Source organism: Rhodamnia argentea, chromosome 11 (assembly GCF_020921035.1).
Source record: "Rhodamnia argentea isolate NSW1041297 chromosome 11, ASM2092103v1, whole genome shotgun sequence".
Taxonomy (NCBI): domain Eukaryota; kingdom Viridiplantae; phylum Streptophyta; class Magnoliopsida; order Myrtales; family Myrtaceae; genus Rhodamnia; species Rhodamnia argentea.
The window spans coordinates 2,585,089-2,601,381 of NC_063160.1; the positions used below are offsets into that span (position 1 = coordinate 2,585,089).

General features: G+C 40.2%; 1 protein-coding gene and 1 long non-coding RNA gene across 3 annotated transcripts; one reads left to right on the forward strand and one right to left on the reverse strand.

Moving 5' to 3' along the window:
- The first annotated feature begins 1,937 nt into the window (after positions 1-1,937).
- On the forward strand, positions 1,938-13,312 carry LOC125312854. Its single transcript, XR_007196905.1, has 3 exons — positions 1,938-2,094; positions 3,855-3,859; positions 13,302-13,312. It is a non-coding gene; the product is annotated as an uncharacterized LOC125312854 (long non-coding RNA).
- LOC115744041 lies at positions 5,446-8,787 on the reverse strand. 2 transcript variants are annotated; one of them, XM_030679123.2, is made up of 5 exons: positions 8,390-8,787; positions 6,310-6,360; positions 6,049-6,182; positions 5,865-5,956; positions 5,446-5,758 (listed from the first exon to the last, which is right to left on the reverse strand). In XM_030679123.2, the coding sequence occupies exons 1-5, from the start codon at positions 8,702-8,704 to the stop codon at positions 5,580-5,582; spliced, it is 771 nt and encodes a 256-aa protein (XP_030534983.1). In that variant the 5' UTR covers positions 8,705-8,787; the 3' UTR covers positions 5,446-5,579. The 2 variants fall into 2 exon arrangements, with proteins under 2 accessions (XP_030534983.1, XP_030534984.1); XM_030679124.2 differs by having other exon boundaries at positions 5,718-5,747.
- Positions 13,313-16,293: the final 2,981 nt, after the last annotated feature.

The window sequence follows — 16,293 nt, forward strand, 5'->3', positions numbered from 1 at the left end:
CCTGCCCCTTCATTCTTTAATCCGGTCTACATTGTATTGGACTTATCTTCGTCTCATATAGTAGATAAATAGAAAGGGTACACTATAATTAATAATAGACAAAAGAGATTAAAGAAAGACGCAAAGAAAGGCCAATAGAATCAACTCCACTTTGATTCTAAGTATTCAACCGCGACAAAAGCTAGCAAAATTGAAGCATCGAAGTGAAACCTAACATATAAGTAATTTCTTTAGTTTGTACCTTACATTTACCAGAAAAAAAAAATGTATATATAAGCAAATCTAGATCCCACCCTACATCAGTGTCCCTACAATTTCTCAATACATAAGTAAAAGTACCCTCGTTATGGCAATTGGAGCAAATGACACTAGAAGAAGTGTTGTAATCTTCTTATGATGCTCATTTCAGTGTCAAAACTTTTCAAGTAATCACTTGAGTATCATGCTAGTAAAAAAAAAAAAGACTACGTCGGTGCCATTGCCAATTTAGGTTGCAAGAAAATCGCAATTTTTTTTGGATCCATGTGGGTTGTTGCAAGTGAGTTAGCATGAATTGCCATAAATGACGTTGTTTATGGGTGTTATTTTGCCCCAATTTTCCAAGTGGGCTAAATTCTTTTTTGTTTCTTTAAATCCTAATTTCGTCGCGTTCTTTGAACCAAGAAATTGGGCCAAAATTAGGTGCTGAAATTTGCAATGGAGACAGGAGCAGGACGAACATCTCCAAATCAAGCATGCTCCAGTCAAGAATCAGATGAACAAGAGCTAGGAAGGAGGATGGAGCAACTTAGTCACCTGAATCTATCGATTGTCGGGACCGGGTTTCTTCGGACAAAAATGAACATGCAGAGAAGAAGACGAAGACGAAGACGCAAACGAAGAAGATGAAGGAGAAGAGAAGTTAAATTGGCGAGTTAATTAGTCGTCTTCTGCAAACCCTAACCCCGCAAAGGAGCATTTGGGACAGAATTATGTGCCGAATCTGCAATGGAGATTAGGAGCTCGTCAAGCGGCTCACCATTGGGTCAATTTGGTCAAGATGAAGGTGAATAGGTGATTGAAGATGGCGCTGGAAAGAGGGACTTTGGTGAAGATTTTTGCTCTGGTTGTGACTCCGACGATGAAAGCCATTAAAAAAAAAAAATTTGTCAAACCCTGTTGGAATCAGGAGATGTATTGGACGTTGGTGGATGGTGGAGCCTTCACCGAATGTCTTCTCTTTTCTCCTGTTTTGTCACGTCTGCCAAGGATCTTCTCTTTCTCAGGAATGAATCGCACCCCATCAAGGAATGAGACCAATTAGTGTATGAACTTGTCGCGAAAAAATTTTGATGCAAGTGATGGTCCTACGTATCTCTCAAGATTACGCGTATATCCAACTTTGAATGTGCTTATCTTGATTGATATGTCATCTTAAATAATTACCTTCCATAATTTCATTTAAAGGAAATACATAATTTTTACCCAGAGATATAAAATAGAGCTATAAAAGACCGTTAAATCGGACCGTTTATCAAAGTGAGAGTTTGGTGAGGAATTAATATAATGGAATTGCACGTGGTCAACCAAGTTAAAGGTGCCTTCGAGGGGGTTATTACCAAGCCCCGGGACGCAAACAGCGGATTTAGAACCAAATCCCACTAAAAGACAACCAAAATATCAAATCTTTCACATGTTGGTGTTCCGAGCATTAGGGCGTTTTAACCAAAGCAAACAAGTGTGACCAAACCGCGGCATGATAAAGTAATTACAGGCAAACTTTGAAAATTTTGTGTATTATAGAGAGATGGAGAGAGGTGGCTGGTCAAATCATCAGTCGGAGCATAACATTGTCGACGTCATATATTTAATTTTGGCTTTTGAGGACTTTTGGTTCCGTGACTTTTGTGGGGGGTTTTGAGGCACGTGATTGTGATCTCATGGTACCGAATGGAAGGGCCGTCACTCAATAGATAAAAGTTATTTTAAAGATAATATGCTGATCTTCTCTAAGAGTTCACATCGACGGGAAGGTCTGACATCTCGATATCGGCTTTTCGCCACCCGAGACCGTAGTATGTTTCAAGGTTTGGGCTATTCTCCCATTTGGGACGTGTTGGTTGTCTTGTCCTAAGCATTTGTTAATGGTTTGTTTGACAGCAGGGAGTCGTAGTGGTGCAGCATGGAAAAAGGAGGAGGAGGAAGCACCCCACATATCAACAATGGCGTGCTGCTATTTATAAATTCGGATGTGTCGATACAAGAAAATCAACATTTGATTACTCATTTCTTTTGCCTGGAGGCGCAATTTTATGGCAAGTGCGAAGCGATCAGTAATCGCTGCATCCACTGTGAAAGCTGAGTTTGTGGCATGCTTTAAGGGTACTGTTCATGAATTATGGTTGCGGAACTTTATTTCAGAGTTTGTGGTTGTCGACAGTGTTACCGGGCCGCTGAAATTTATTGTGATAATTCTACAGCAGTTTTTTTCTCTAAGATCGACAAGTATTCTAAGGGTACTAAGAATGAGGAAATTAAATACTTGTCCGTCAAAGAAGAAGTTCAAAAATAGAGAGTGTCAATTGAGCATATTAACGCCAATCTTATGATTGCGGATCCTTTAACAAAAAGGATTGCCGCCCAAAACATTTAATGAACATGCTGAAAGGAGGAGCATTATTGGACATCGTTAATGATATTGTATTATGGCTCTATTAAGTTTATGTATTTGACATTTCGAGCTCATTTATATGTGTTTTTGATATATCCTATTTCTAGTTTGATGGAAGTAGATGAATATTGGACAGGATAATCTCTAACAGAGACATTATGGTTGGACCATTGCTATATTTCTTATTAATGAATCATGATAAGCAAAGAGTTACAGTTGTAGTACATCAAAAGGAACCGTGTTGATTAACGACACACAATCGCTATGACTCTCATTAGTTTTCTTTACTTTATTGTGGCCATTATGTGATAGCCAATTTAAGGAAAAGTTATAACACGATGTTATTGTGCATATTATGGTATTATTAAACCATTAAAGAAAACTCATATTTTTTTTTTGGTCGAAAGGAAACTCATATTGGCCAATGGGAGCATGTAAAAATAAATGTGGCCAATATGATATTATTAATAATTATTTCATGTTATAATTAATTTGTGCTGATTATTAAAGGCATAATTGAAAAGACGCAACTCTTTACGTGCTTTGATAGATGCCACCTATTTTTTTTTTTTTTTGGTCAAACATGTCACCTTTTTTTTGGTCGAAAAAGATGTCACCTGTTGAAGAGGCCTCTCTTGATAGTTTATATTTTAAAGAACGAAGGGTTAAGGGAGAGAAATCGGTCTTCATCGTCTCCCTTTTTTTTTTCTGCAAAAATCATCGAAGGCTTCATTATGGAGAAAGGTATGTCTTCATCATTCTTACTCGTGAAAATAATGAAAATCGAAGATCCGTTAATGTCAACTTTCCACATAAAATATTACGTCAATTCATACAAATGATTGTCTAACCAAGCCAAGTAAAGAGTTGACATAGGAAAAACCAGTGAATCCCATTATTTTTACGTTATCAGTACTTCTCGAGCTACAAAATCAAGGACCAAGTCCAACCCCATTGTGGGTCAAATCCTTGCACCCTGATCATTTGATGGACGCCAACGTTTAAAGACATCGACTGGTTTTACTCCTGTCTTGTTACGCAACATCCCTTTCAGAGCTAGTAAGATTTATATAATTATGACGTGAGGGAAGAAGCAACACCGTGAATATGGTAATGATCGACGGTAAGATTTAGCATCCGTCTTCCAAAATTGCAAGTAGAAGTCTTGTAATGTTGTACCTTAACAATTGATGAGCATTGAGAGGAGCAGTTCTAGAGTGGGTAAGTTCCAGACTTGGGAATTGGCCGATTCCTTCTCTCTTTTTTTTTTTTTTTTTTTCCTAGAGAGTGTTGCTCGAGACTTCGTTTCTTCAGTTACACAACCTTCGAAGAACCTCTGTATATGTTGGAAATTGGGGAAATGGACCTCGAGCGACTTCGATTCTTCTTGCACAGTCGACAGATCTACAAAAGGCTTGCGAGTTTCAATTGGCCGATTCGCGTCTAGAAAATGTGAAGAAGGCGGCAAAGCAGATCATTTTGAGAGAGAGAGAGAGAGAGAGAGAGTATAAGATGCAAGGTAAAAGCAGAAGGAGAGAATTAGGGTCTTTTAAGTCTAGCTCCCGATTCCCGGTTCGGTTCTAAACTTAAAACTGAAAACTGGACCGGAACCGGCCAGGTAGGGTTGGTCCGGTCCAGTTCCAAGTTCTACTCTGGACCGATACTTAGCTCTAGAGGAGTGGTGATTTTTCTAATTATCATATACTGTTTTTTGATCGAAAAAAAAAAAAAAAAATTCTCGTGATCGCACAACGTCCTGTGCTAAGGTAACCTTGTCAGTGGAACCTCATGCGATGCACATCATCATAACGGATTTTGCGTGCATCTATGGAAGTTAGTCGAGCCAGGAATTTGAATACCCATATTTTTTTCTTAAAAAAAAAGAAAGATAAAAGGAAAAAAAAAAAGCCCATGGATGCACACTCCCAAGGTCTATCGATCGTGAGAGAGAGAGAGAGGGAAGGACCCATTCTTCATCCATTATTACTGAATCTTTTAATCATTTTATGTGTCGGCGACCGGGATGTCGGCGGGGACCCAAAGCCACCTCTGATCAATACGGGCTCCGGACCTCAAATCAACAACCACCCCGGCATGACCACGGCATAGAGCAAGCCGTGATTCCCGGCACCGATCAATACAGGCCTGCGACGGATATGCTACTTGTTTGTTGATAGGTCATATGCCATGAGTCATTTAATCAGTCGATCAGTCCTCTACTATTTGTCAAATTCAGATATGTAGGCAGCATACATGACCGAACTTATTTTCCTACGGTATGTCGATCTGCATCGTATCACCCGTCAATGTTGCAGTTCCTGACGCGGCGATCCCCGTCGTGCTTTCGTTTTCTCAGACTGGTCGGCATGGGACGAGATATCTTGATCGTGTCTGTATACCATCAGCAACATGCGGTCAAACTCATTAACCGAAAACCTAAGACATCAAGAAGTCCGTCGGGCACGATGTATGTCAAAAGCTCACAACCTGAAACAAACAAAGCATATTTCTCTTTAACATGTAATCACTATGCTGCCTCTAGATTGGTCTGCTTTTATCATGTAATTTCGTGCTCGGTTTGGTGTAAACTCCAATCATTTTTGACCTGCCACGAGCACACCAAGGTAAGTCTAACTGGCCTCCAACGTGACAAATGCTCACCATGCCAATGATATTAACACCAGTCATCACAGAGAGATTGTGTAGGGAATAACAAAAATAAGAGTCTGAAAGAAAAAGAGAGGAGACAAAATCCACTTGTGAAAGTAGGAAAAAATACCCCATGCTCAACATTGGATAGTGATTCCTAGAGGACAACAATCTCATTCTTAATGGTCAACCTGATACAAATCCACATTATAACGAAAAGAAGTAAGATGAGAATGCACCAAACTATGTTGTTGCCCATGGCTGTGTCGTCTCTTTCAGGTTATCTCTTTGCTTTACCAGCAAAATAGTTTAATGCCGACCTAGAAAACCAAGTGAGGGTTAAAAGCATCTGCAGGAGTGATCTACCCTTAACTATTCCCTCGCGTAGCCCTTTTGCAGTTCTAGCCAATGCTGGTCCTTTAGGCTCGGTTTCTTGCCTTGGTATCCCCTGCAATAAGGCTAATCAAGTAAAAAACTAAGTAAAACTCGATGATCCCAGGCAAAAGAAAAGGTAAAGGAAAATGGCCACAGAAAAATCCAGAGAAAAGCTATGGGAGGAGAAAACCTGGTGGGGCCATGCTCGTCAACTGGCGCAATCTCTCCTCAGCTACGCGAACAGCTCGAGTGGAACTCCTCACACCTTGAGTTATGTCCTGGCTGGGGAAGTTTCAAGAAGGTGAAGTTATATCCTGTGAGATAGATGTTTGAGTTGTATTACAGAAAGAAAAAAGACAACACCAATTGCAGACCCTAGATCGCTAACTTCCATCGTCAGGTCACTGATTTCCATCCCAGATAATCGAACAGCAGCCATTGTGTCAGGAAGCTCCTCTCTAGTAACATCCATCAGCTTCTCCAGTGATTCAGCTGCCCTCTTGAGAGCCTTTAGGAAAGAAAATGGACGAGGAAAAGGAGGGAAAAATGACAGAAAAATTGATACATCAACAGAAACCAAGTCAAACACAGCAACAATACAATGTACTCATTACAGCAAACGAAAATCTACATACCAGAAGAGTAGGAATGGCTGAACAAAATAGCCATGTTGCAGAAACTGCAGCCTGCAGAAAAGAATAGGTACCATTCAGCATCAAATTGTGGCCTAGAAAGTAACGTTCGAAGTAACATCCATTATTTGACCAAAAAAAAAAAAATAACATCCATTAGCAGACGATACAAATTCCTATAGTGATGCTCGATTCCCGTAATGTGTCTCAAATACTACTCATAATACTACACCAGAAATCAACGAATGCAGAAAGGAAAAGAAAACTTTCAAATATCTGAATATTTGTGGGTGGTCAATGTTACAAGGTTAAATGGATATAATAGATCACTCTATTCTAAAGATACATTAGGGGGCATTTAATAAGTCACTGCCACACACCTCCATGCATCAACAGGATATATACATCTGATAGCATGATCTAGAAGTAGACTAGTATATTACAATATGCTCCTGATGTCTCTCATTTCAAGTCCTTCAAGAATTAAAACTATATGCCTTTACAAGTATTCCACTGTACCGATTGTGGTATGATGAACTTTTCTGTTTCATTACCAAGAAACTTCACTCGGTATCTCAATGTGCAATCCCACCAAATCCTGTTTCGCTTACAACTGCTCAATGTCCCAATGTCGAAATACTATTTCAGAAGAGGCGACCATAGCTAGTATGATCAACCTTGTGAGCTGTAATGAGGACCAAGGTCACCTGAAAGCTATCAGTTATACAGAAATTTAAGAAAACACTGCCCAGTAGAGCTAGGATTCTGCACATCCAGTTGGTCAAACAAAACTGAGAACAAAAAGGCCTGCTCAGAGTCAGGGGGTCATGGCGTATAAATCCAATTTTTTACTGCGATAGAAGAGTTGAAAATACAATACAAATGTTCAGTAAAGGAACACAGTAAGCTTAGCATGATTAGTTGAAAAGGAATAAAATATGGGAAAAGTTTGCTAATCAAGGGATGAAATATCCCATGATGGTCGACCATGCGTTTTCCTGACTCATTGATGACATCTCAAGATATCTAATCTAGTGTCAGGCCAAGATAATACAAGAGCAGACATTGTAACCAGAGGAGAACTCTACCCCTAGAGAAATTTCACTTGTCTTAGATCTTGTTCAGACCTTTCTTTTCCTTTCCATTGACAAACACAAAACTGCAGCCATGACTACTACATAGTGGTTCATGCAAAAATTTGCCCTTGAGAATGAACATTAGCATTGCTGGGTCTCACTTAACAAGTGACTGACCTGGGAAGTTTCCCTTGACTTCTTTACATTACACAGTTTATCCAACACAGACCGCATTACTGGATTCCAGAAGAACAGAAAGATAGGGGAGATCTATACCAAGAAACCACTTGACTTGCAATTTCTGAAACTTTCAAAGTGAAGAACATATTTCACCAAATTTCAAATATCCCCTTCTTTCTCCCGAGTGCCACAAAGGGAAAAGAAGAAAAAGTTGGGGGATTAAAGTCAAGTGAACCTTAAGATTGAACTATCCCATATTGGCAAATCCCTCAAATTTAGGTGACACAGGATAAGGTTAATCTACGTAACAGCTTTAGGTAATACATTTTCATACAGTTCAGGTAAAAAAAATTGCGAAACAAACTGGAGGGCTCGACTCGGGCTTATAATCCGATGTGATCACCAAAAGTTGCTGATTCACAGCATAATACACACCTCATGTGGCGGGATGCAAACTTCCATTGAGGGCGAGGAAAAAAAATAAGATTTTGCTATACCGAGCTTTGGGACGAGATGTAGAAATTCTACTATGATCATGGTCCGGTGACAAGTATTGCATTTGGGTGTAGATAAGACTAACAGCCACAAAATTCCAGAATCAATGTAAAATGGAAAATCTAGTATCATCTAATTTCCCCCGATTTTTTGTGAACCCCAACCTGTAACAACAATTCTGTGCAACGCAAATTTATTCTTCTTTGAACCGGGCAACATCAGTAATCAATCGTGAAAGTCAGCAATAAACAGGGAAAGATAAAACGATAGTCAGCAGCGCTCAAATCGCTGAATCGCGAAACAGAGGACAGTGGAAGGGAGAGAGAGAGTACCGCACAAGCGATCACGTTCAGCATGAGAACATGTCGTTGAGTGAGGTTCCACTGAGAGAGTTGAAGCGCGGTGGACGACGACCCGATGGACGAGGTGTACTGCGACGAGACCGACGGCCCGGAATCCGCCTCCTCCCCGGCTACTCCGCCGTACACGGACTGTACGGACAGCGCAAGGGACCGGCGAGGTCGCCGCCGCGGCAGCTGCCTGAGCACCGGCGGCGGACGGGCCGGAAGCGACGGTGCGGTGGATTCATGATTGGAGCTCAAATGGGTCGACGCATTCGATGCTTGCAATTTCGCCGCACAATACATTCTCTCTCTCTCTCTCTCAAGGTGTCGCCTCGCGAAATCCGACCGCTGTACGCGGTGACGAGGTGAAGGGAGGCTTCGCACCTCCGTTCTTTCACTCTCGTTTTTTTAATTGTTATTTTTCTAGAAAAATTAATTATTCATTTTTTTGGGGTCGAAATTATTCATTTTTTTTTGGTCAATTGAAATTATTAATTTGAATTTTTTGTTTTGTAAGAAAATGCTAATTACCCTCCTCACATTTCACTTCCTTAATATGGCACCTCTTAAAACGAGTAAAACTTCAAATAAGGGCAAAAAATCTTTGATTTTCTCAAATAAATGCCTCAAATGGATTTTGTTTCAATTAAAGGCCTGAAATGCTCTAATTTTCTCAAGTATAGGTCTCAAATGGATTTTATTTCAAATAAGGGTTTGAAGTGCCCATTTATTTAAAAAATGAATTGGCTGATGGCATTTTAATTTTTAATTTTTTCCTTTCGTGTTCTTCTTTTTCTGTTCCCTTTTTCTTTCTCCTTCCCGACCAACGCCAGTCTTTGGTGAGGATCGCCCATGCCACCGTTGGGCAGGGGTCACCCGACGCCGGCCTCGCCAGCCCAGGCAAGGGTGAGGGTTGCCTCGCCAAATCCGGCGGGGACGACCCAGCAAATAGATTGGCTGGAGCAGAGAGGTCGAGGGTAACTCTCTCCTTCCTGTCGCTTGGTCTCTCTTCGACTCAAACACTCTGGCATTCGATGGCGAGCGCAAACGAGAGCAGGAACAAGCTGTAGCTAGATAAGCAAAGGCTCCTAAACCAGCACACGGAGTCCCACTTCACCGTCGACGATATCGTCAGCGACATCATCATCGGCGTCTCCGACGGCCTGACCATCCCATGCGCCCTCGCTACCGGCCTCTCCGGTGCCGATGCTCCCTCCTCCATCGTTCTCACCGCCAGTATCGCTGAGGTCGCCGCTAGCACCATCTCCATGGTTCTCAGCAGGTACGTTTGCTCTACTCTCCTCCATAACAGTTCACCATGTGTGCACAGGGGCCCTTAGGTTTGGTGGCGATGTTTTGGAGTTCATTTTCCTCATTTAATCTCCATCAAATTATAGGAGATCTTATACACAATAAGACATTAGTTCTGAAGCGCAGATGTGAAGCTCAAAATGCTGTACTATTCACGGACTGTTAAACATGATTCAACCATGGAAACAAGGTGACAGCTTTGCAGTCAACCTTTTCCTGATCCGGCGAGGCAACCCTCACCTGACGCCGGCCCCGGTGAGGGCAAGGCTGGTTCAAGCGAGGGTCGCCCGACGCTGCCCCGGCAAGGGAGACCCTCTGCTTGAGGCCAGCCATGGCTGGGAAGGGGGAAGAAAAAGGGAAAAAGGAAAAAGAAAGAAGAAAAAAGAAAAGAAAATGAAAACAAAAAACAAAAAAAGGAAATTTTTTTGAAATGATAAAAGACGAAAATGTCCTTCGGTCAGACCTTTTTTTTTTTTTTCATAAATAAAGATGGCGCTTCAGGACTTTCTTTAAAACAAAGTACCTTCAAACCCTTATATAAGAAAATCAGAGCATTTCAGGTATTTATTTAAAAATTTTCCACTTTTTTAGAATGAAAATACACATGATTATCAATGTTATGTGTCTTTTTAAATATATGTTATATTTGTTGCTAGAATATAAAAAAATAAGTGGATATACCATATTTGTACGGACATATACCTCTTTTTGTGACATCATACATTTTGGACATTTGCTTCCCTTCACATTGTAAGCCATAGTTTTTGTGAAATATTTTTTAAGAAAATTATAGAACGTACAATATCGTCTTCGAGCTCTTGATAAATATTCAAATTCATTCTTAGATTATATGAAATTATTCAATGTTGAGATCCCTATTACTGCTTTTTTTTTTGGGGTCAGAATCCCTTTTACCACTTCAAAAGCAACATTGTTGCCCATAAGCACGTTGCCACCCTCCTCACATGTATCGGTAGAAAAGTAGCTTAGAAGAGAAGTTACACGATAAGAACCTTTAGAATCAAGCATCTAATCATCACCTAATGAACTAGATGTGACTGCTTATCACGATCGGGAGCTGGCCATGGATCTCCTTTGCGGGCAAAATCTGGTAAATGGAACTCGTGGCGGTGGCAATGAGTTGGGGCTAGGTTTGGGATTTGAGAGGGAGGAGGAGAGAAAATTTCTTTTGGTAGGTGTCGCGACTCAAAAAAAATAAACGAGTTTATTTTCGGGCTAATGGATTATCAGGTTAATTAATTAACTAACCTAACTCGGACTCTCCCAAGTCCATACCAAATCGCAACTTAAGATTCAAATAATTAACATGCAACGTGTTTTGAATTGGAGTCGCCACTAATCATTTTCGGTAGGTTGATTAGAAACCTAAATAAAATAGCGGGAGAAAACTATCTTATTTCCGCGAACCGGAGATTTTGAATTCGGGGATTTGGTTACGTCAGATTTCTCTAACGCCCTTTCGGTACCATTTTCATGAAAAATATTTGATTTGGCAATTTTGATGGATTTTACTTGAAATTCAAAGATGCAATTTTTTTGGTTTTTTCTTCTTTTTTATGGGGATGTAAAACATTGAACTTTGTACGATATACACCATGGGTGATTTAGAAAGAAAGAAAACGCAGCCAAGCATGAGTATTTACAGAAATAAATTAACATGTAATAATGCTAAAATTTGGAACACGTGGCATGTCTAAAATAAACAAATAAATGTTCAAACCAAACGATTACATTTTTGTAGATCGAAATGGAAAGGATTACCTTCTATTACACAAAATCTTACTCACATACACGTTATAGTTCCCTTCAAGATCTCGGAGCTGGAAGAACGCGGCTGTCGTCGAAAATGGCAAGCAATGGCGTTGTTGGGTTGCGATGGGCGAAATATGTGTCGGGACTCGTCGAAGATGATGCTCGATTAAAACTCTTTTTTTCACTCTCGAATTTTCTCTTCCGATTTTTCTCAAGAACTCTCTTTTTCCTCTCTAAAAATTCCTCTCAAAAACTCTCTCAATTCTCTTCCACTTCCCTATCACAAAAATTCTCCTCTACTCTCTCTCTCAATTCTCTTCCACTTCCCCCTTTTATAGCCAAATTTCTCCACCCTTCATTCTTCATCTTCATTTCTTCACCTTCCATTTTCATCTTCCCTTCTTCATCTTCATTTCTTCACCTTCCATTTTCATCTTCCCTTCATCACCTTCCCTTCATCATCTTCCCTTCTTCATCTTCCCTTCTTTATCTTCTCTTCACCATCTTCCTTTCTCCATCTTCTTTTGGTATTTGCAATGCAGTCCCTGAAGTTTCAAGTATTTGCAATACGGTCCCCGAAGTTTTAAGTATTTGCAATACGGTCCCTGAAGTTTCAAATCTTCTCGGTGTATTTTTCCATCCCGCAAAATTAAGTGTTCTGCTTGCCCAATTATATGCCAATGCAATGTACGCTAAAAATAAATATGTGAGATGATTTTTTATTTAGAACTAAAATTAGTTCTAATTTTTATGCAAAAAATAGATTAGTCAAAATTTAGGCGTCAACAGCTGCCCCTCTTTGAGTGGAGGCTCGTAGAGGTTCCGCTCAAAGACAAAATTGAACCCTAAATTTTGATAGTGCAAATGATGAATGAACTTTTTAGCGGGAGTTTTAATCCCATTTTTTATGTAATGAAGTGATGCATGATATGCAAGACTGTAAATAACATATGCCAAAACTTCTCTTTTTTCTTTGTTAGAGAAACTCGCACATGGATCGCATACAAGAATACCTGTTTTACCAAATTTCTCGTAAGCTAATGGTTCTCTTAATTTCCAAGCTTCTTTTTGCAGATGCAAGGATTTTAAGGTATTTGGCCTATCTGTTATCGGAGACTTCTCCCTAATGCAAGACAGCGCAAGATATGTGTGTCGTTTGAGATCACAAGAGCTACGTCGTTGTGAGTCGAAAGAAGTGAAATCAAGTTCACAAGAGCTACGTCGTTGTGAGTTGATTAAATGTTGAAATCGCCAGTGCATATGTCTTCACGATTCGACAAAGGGGAACCAAAATCATAAGAGCTACGTCGTTATGATTTGGTTTGGATCAACATCATGGGTGCTTATGTCTTCATGATTTGATAAAGGAGCTGAAAATCATAAGAGCTATGTCATTATGAGCCGACTAAAAGTCAAGATCACCAGTGCATACGTCTTCGTGATCCGAAACCGAAATCATAAGAGCTACGTCGTTATGATTTGATGAGATGTCAAGATCGCCGGTGCATATGTCTTCACGTCCCGAGATTGAAACCATAAGAGCTACGTCGTTATGATTTGATGAGATGTCAAGATCGCCGGTGCATATGTCTTCACGACTCGAGATTGAAACCATAAGAGCTACGTCGTTATGATTTGATAAGATGTCAAGATCGCCAGTGCATATGTCTACACGACTTGACAGAAGAGGCATATTGCCCGAATTGAACAATATTTGATAGGAGCACCATCGAATGGAATCGATAAGTACAAAAGGGGCATATTGCCTGAATTGAATCATAACAACTATCATCAGAAGAGTTGTTAATTTGAAAAGGGGTTCAGAAAACTTACATGGGTTCTCCAAACGATTAATCAAGGAACGAAGCGGATTGCTTTGTATCGTACACTGGTAGGCATTTGCCAAGCAAAACTTGCTCATTCAATAATCCTTGGATGAATTTCGAGACCTTGGGAGGGAACTCGAACATCGGGAATGTATTACCTATCATAGAATGTCGAGGTAACACACACAAACATATTCAACAATGAGTATAATGCAATCACTCATACTATGGTTCATGCATAACCATTCTGTCAAGTTTGCATTACCAATTTTGTCCAGGGAGGTTCTCACATGACGAATACCTCGAATGTGAGCTGAATGGGGGACTTCGATCCAGAAAGGGCTTTCACTCACTCTTGAGAAAAGCTATTTATCCTGTTTGCGGGATTCAAAAGAAATCACTCAATCTTTCCATCATCGCATTTGATAAGGATCCGAGTAATCTCGCAATTGATACGACCGAGCCGATCGGGAGGTCTTGATTAGAACCGTAATGAGGGCTAGGTCAAAGGTTTACAAAGGAGACTCTAATTGAGTCAAGGCTGCTGAAATGAATTTCTTCATCATCTGCTCCGGATTTACAAGTCAAGAATCCCGCAAAAATGAGAGAGAAATAATCTTGCTCGAACTTCTTCGAGTGATGCTTAAAATCATTTAACTCTATGTTAACTCAAGTGTCCTAATCGGAAGAGACTTTAGAGGATTATAACGTAGGCTAGGATTGGAGGCTGAGGAACGAAAAGGCTCGTTTTGGCTCGGAAATTAAATGAGAAGGGGCTTGACGTTGGTGATCATCGCCGACTAGTCACCGATCTTGGTCTTCCGGAAATGTCTTGGGAAAGAATTGAATGAGGGATGGTAGTTTTCTACTGAAAATTGCACTTTGCAAACCGACTTCTTGGGGAGTCTTCTTCACAATAAGTGTCTGTCAAGGATTTGCAAGAGACACAATGCAAACATGTACATGGAATTTACAACTTAACATGCAAAAATGTACATTCAAAATTCAGAAGTACTTTACAAATGAATGTGCATTGGCCTTACTTTTGGTAGGCACTTTGCTTTTCCTATGCTTGAAATTTTCATATGAGATCGGCCTTTGCTTTTCTTACTCCCGACTCTCATTTTTCTTTTTTTCTTCTTTTTTTCGAGAAGAGATTTCTTTTCCTTTTTCTTTGAGAGCTCTTCGACATCTCTTTATTTTGCTTTTTTTTTTTGTTTTTTTTTTCGAGAGCGGGCCCTTCTCCTTTAAGCTGAGTTTGCCTCTCCTTTTTTTTTTATATAATCCCATGATTTTGAACCAGGAATTACAACAAACATAAACATTTACAAAGAAAAATTATGTAAACATAAAAAAATGTAGCATACAAGAAATGAGTCCATTCGGGAATTCTCTGTTGACCCGACTATCTCCAATTCTAATCCTTGGGAAAATGCTATCTTTATCTTTGGAATGAGCAAATGATCACCAACAAGGGTTTAAGAAATGAATTTGCAGGCTCAAGTGGGCTATGCAAATAATGAAGTGTATAGGATAGAGAAATGAATGCTCTTCATCATCCTAAGGCACTTGAATTAAAATTCGAGTATAAATGCAAAGAAACACCCGAATATTAATGTTAGTCCGAGCAAGAAAATTTCTAACCATTTACCTCGTGTTGCTGCTAGAATTAACTCGTCTGGATCCCGATGTGGGGTGGTTCTTGACAGGGGTAAAGAAATGAAACCACCGCTCAAAAGGGGTAATCAATGGATCACATGTAGTGTTTGGGATAGAGAACTGAATGCCTCTGTCATTTCGGCTATCGTACCTTTTGCGAGAAAACCTTTTACCTTGTGAAATGCGGAACTTAGCCACCGTTCAACTCTTCCGAAAAAATGGGACGTGTTTGGGAAAGGATTGCCTTACATCATCCTGTCATGCCCCATTCCATACATTCGATGTATCTTATGCGGTTCATGTTCCTTATTCGGAGTTGGTAAATTAAACATGAGGAACAGTCATGCGCAAACTATGCAATGTATGAGTGTTTTTGAGCATATAAAATGCAGCAACTTTTTATCTTGGTGGACGGAATTCGCAAGCACATAAGAAACTTCTTAGGGGCGTGGATTGGGAGTTGCCCCTGCTCATGCAAATGAGTTGCAAAACTTCATTATCTGGTTCGAGACATGAGATTGTCAAAGGCTCCGGGAATTTCTTATTTCATTAATTTTTCGGGGAGAATGGATACTTCCCTATCTGGAAAGGCAGTGACCCCCGTAAAAATCAAAAGAGAAAGCGTCAATGTACGTTCTCATGTTCTAAACGAGTTGAAACGATACCGCTTTACCCTTGTACGAATTTCTTGTGAACTTTGAATTGAAAAGATCAACTCATCTGGATCGGATTGTATGTCCGAGATGTTATCTCTTCAAGTTTTGTAACCATCCGGGCTGAGCTTCAATCGGCATTGAATCGCGAAGCAAAAAGGTTTTTATTAATCTTTTTACATTGATGTCAAATCCCGGGATCGAACCTGGGACGCCTCGGACCATTGTCATTCCCCCAACCACCAGTACGTGGTGATGTTGGTCCATGGTTGGTTCGCTTTTTGTTATATTGTTCTCAAAGCGGTTGGCAATCCCCTATTGAGAATGAAATAAGATTAAATTAGAGTTTGAAATGACTGAGAGCCAATTGGGACGATACGGAGTTACCCATCTTTGAGCCCGCTTGGCCTTTTACTCGTATTCTCCCAAGTAAGGCTATTCGGAATCTCTCTTTACGGGCGTTCAGGGGCGTCGTCCACAAATTGATTTGCTACAGGCCTAGCTTAACAAGGAACTCACGCATTTGATAAGGGAGGAGAAAATTCGCCCTTTAACTCTAGACAAATTCTAGACAGCCGGAAAGTAAAAAAAATGTCCCACGCAGGGGAACTATACATGGAATTAAAGGAGTATTCATGCGAGATTGGTTCCACCTCTTTTCTTGGCCATT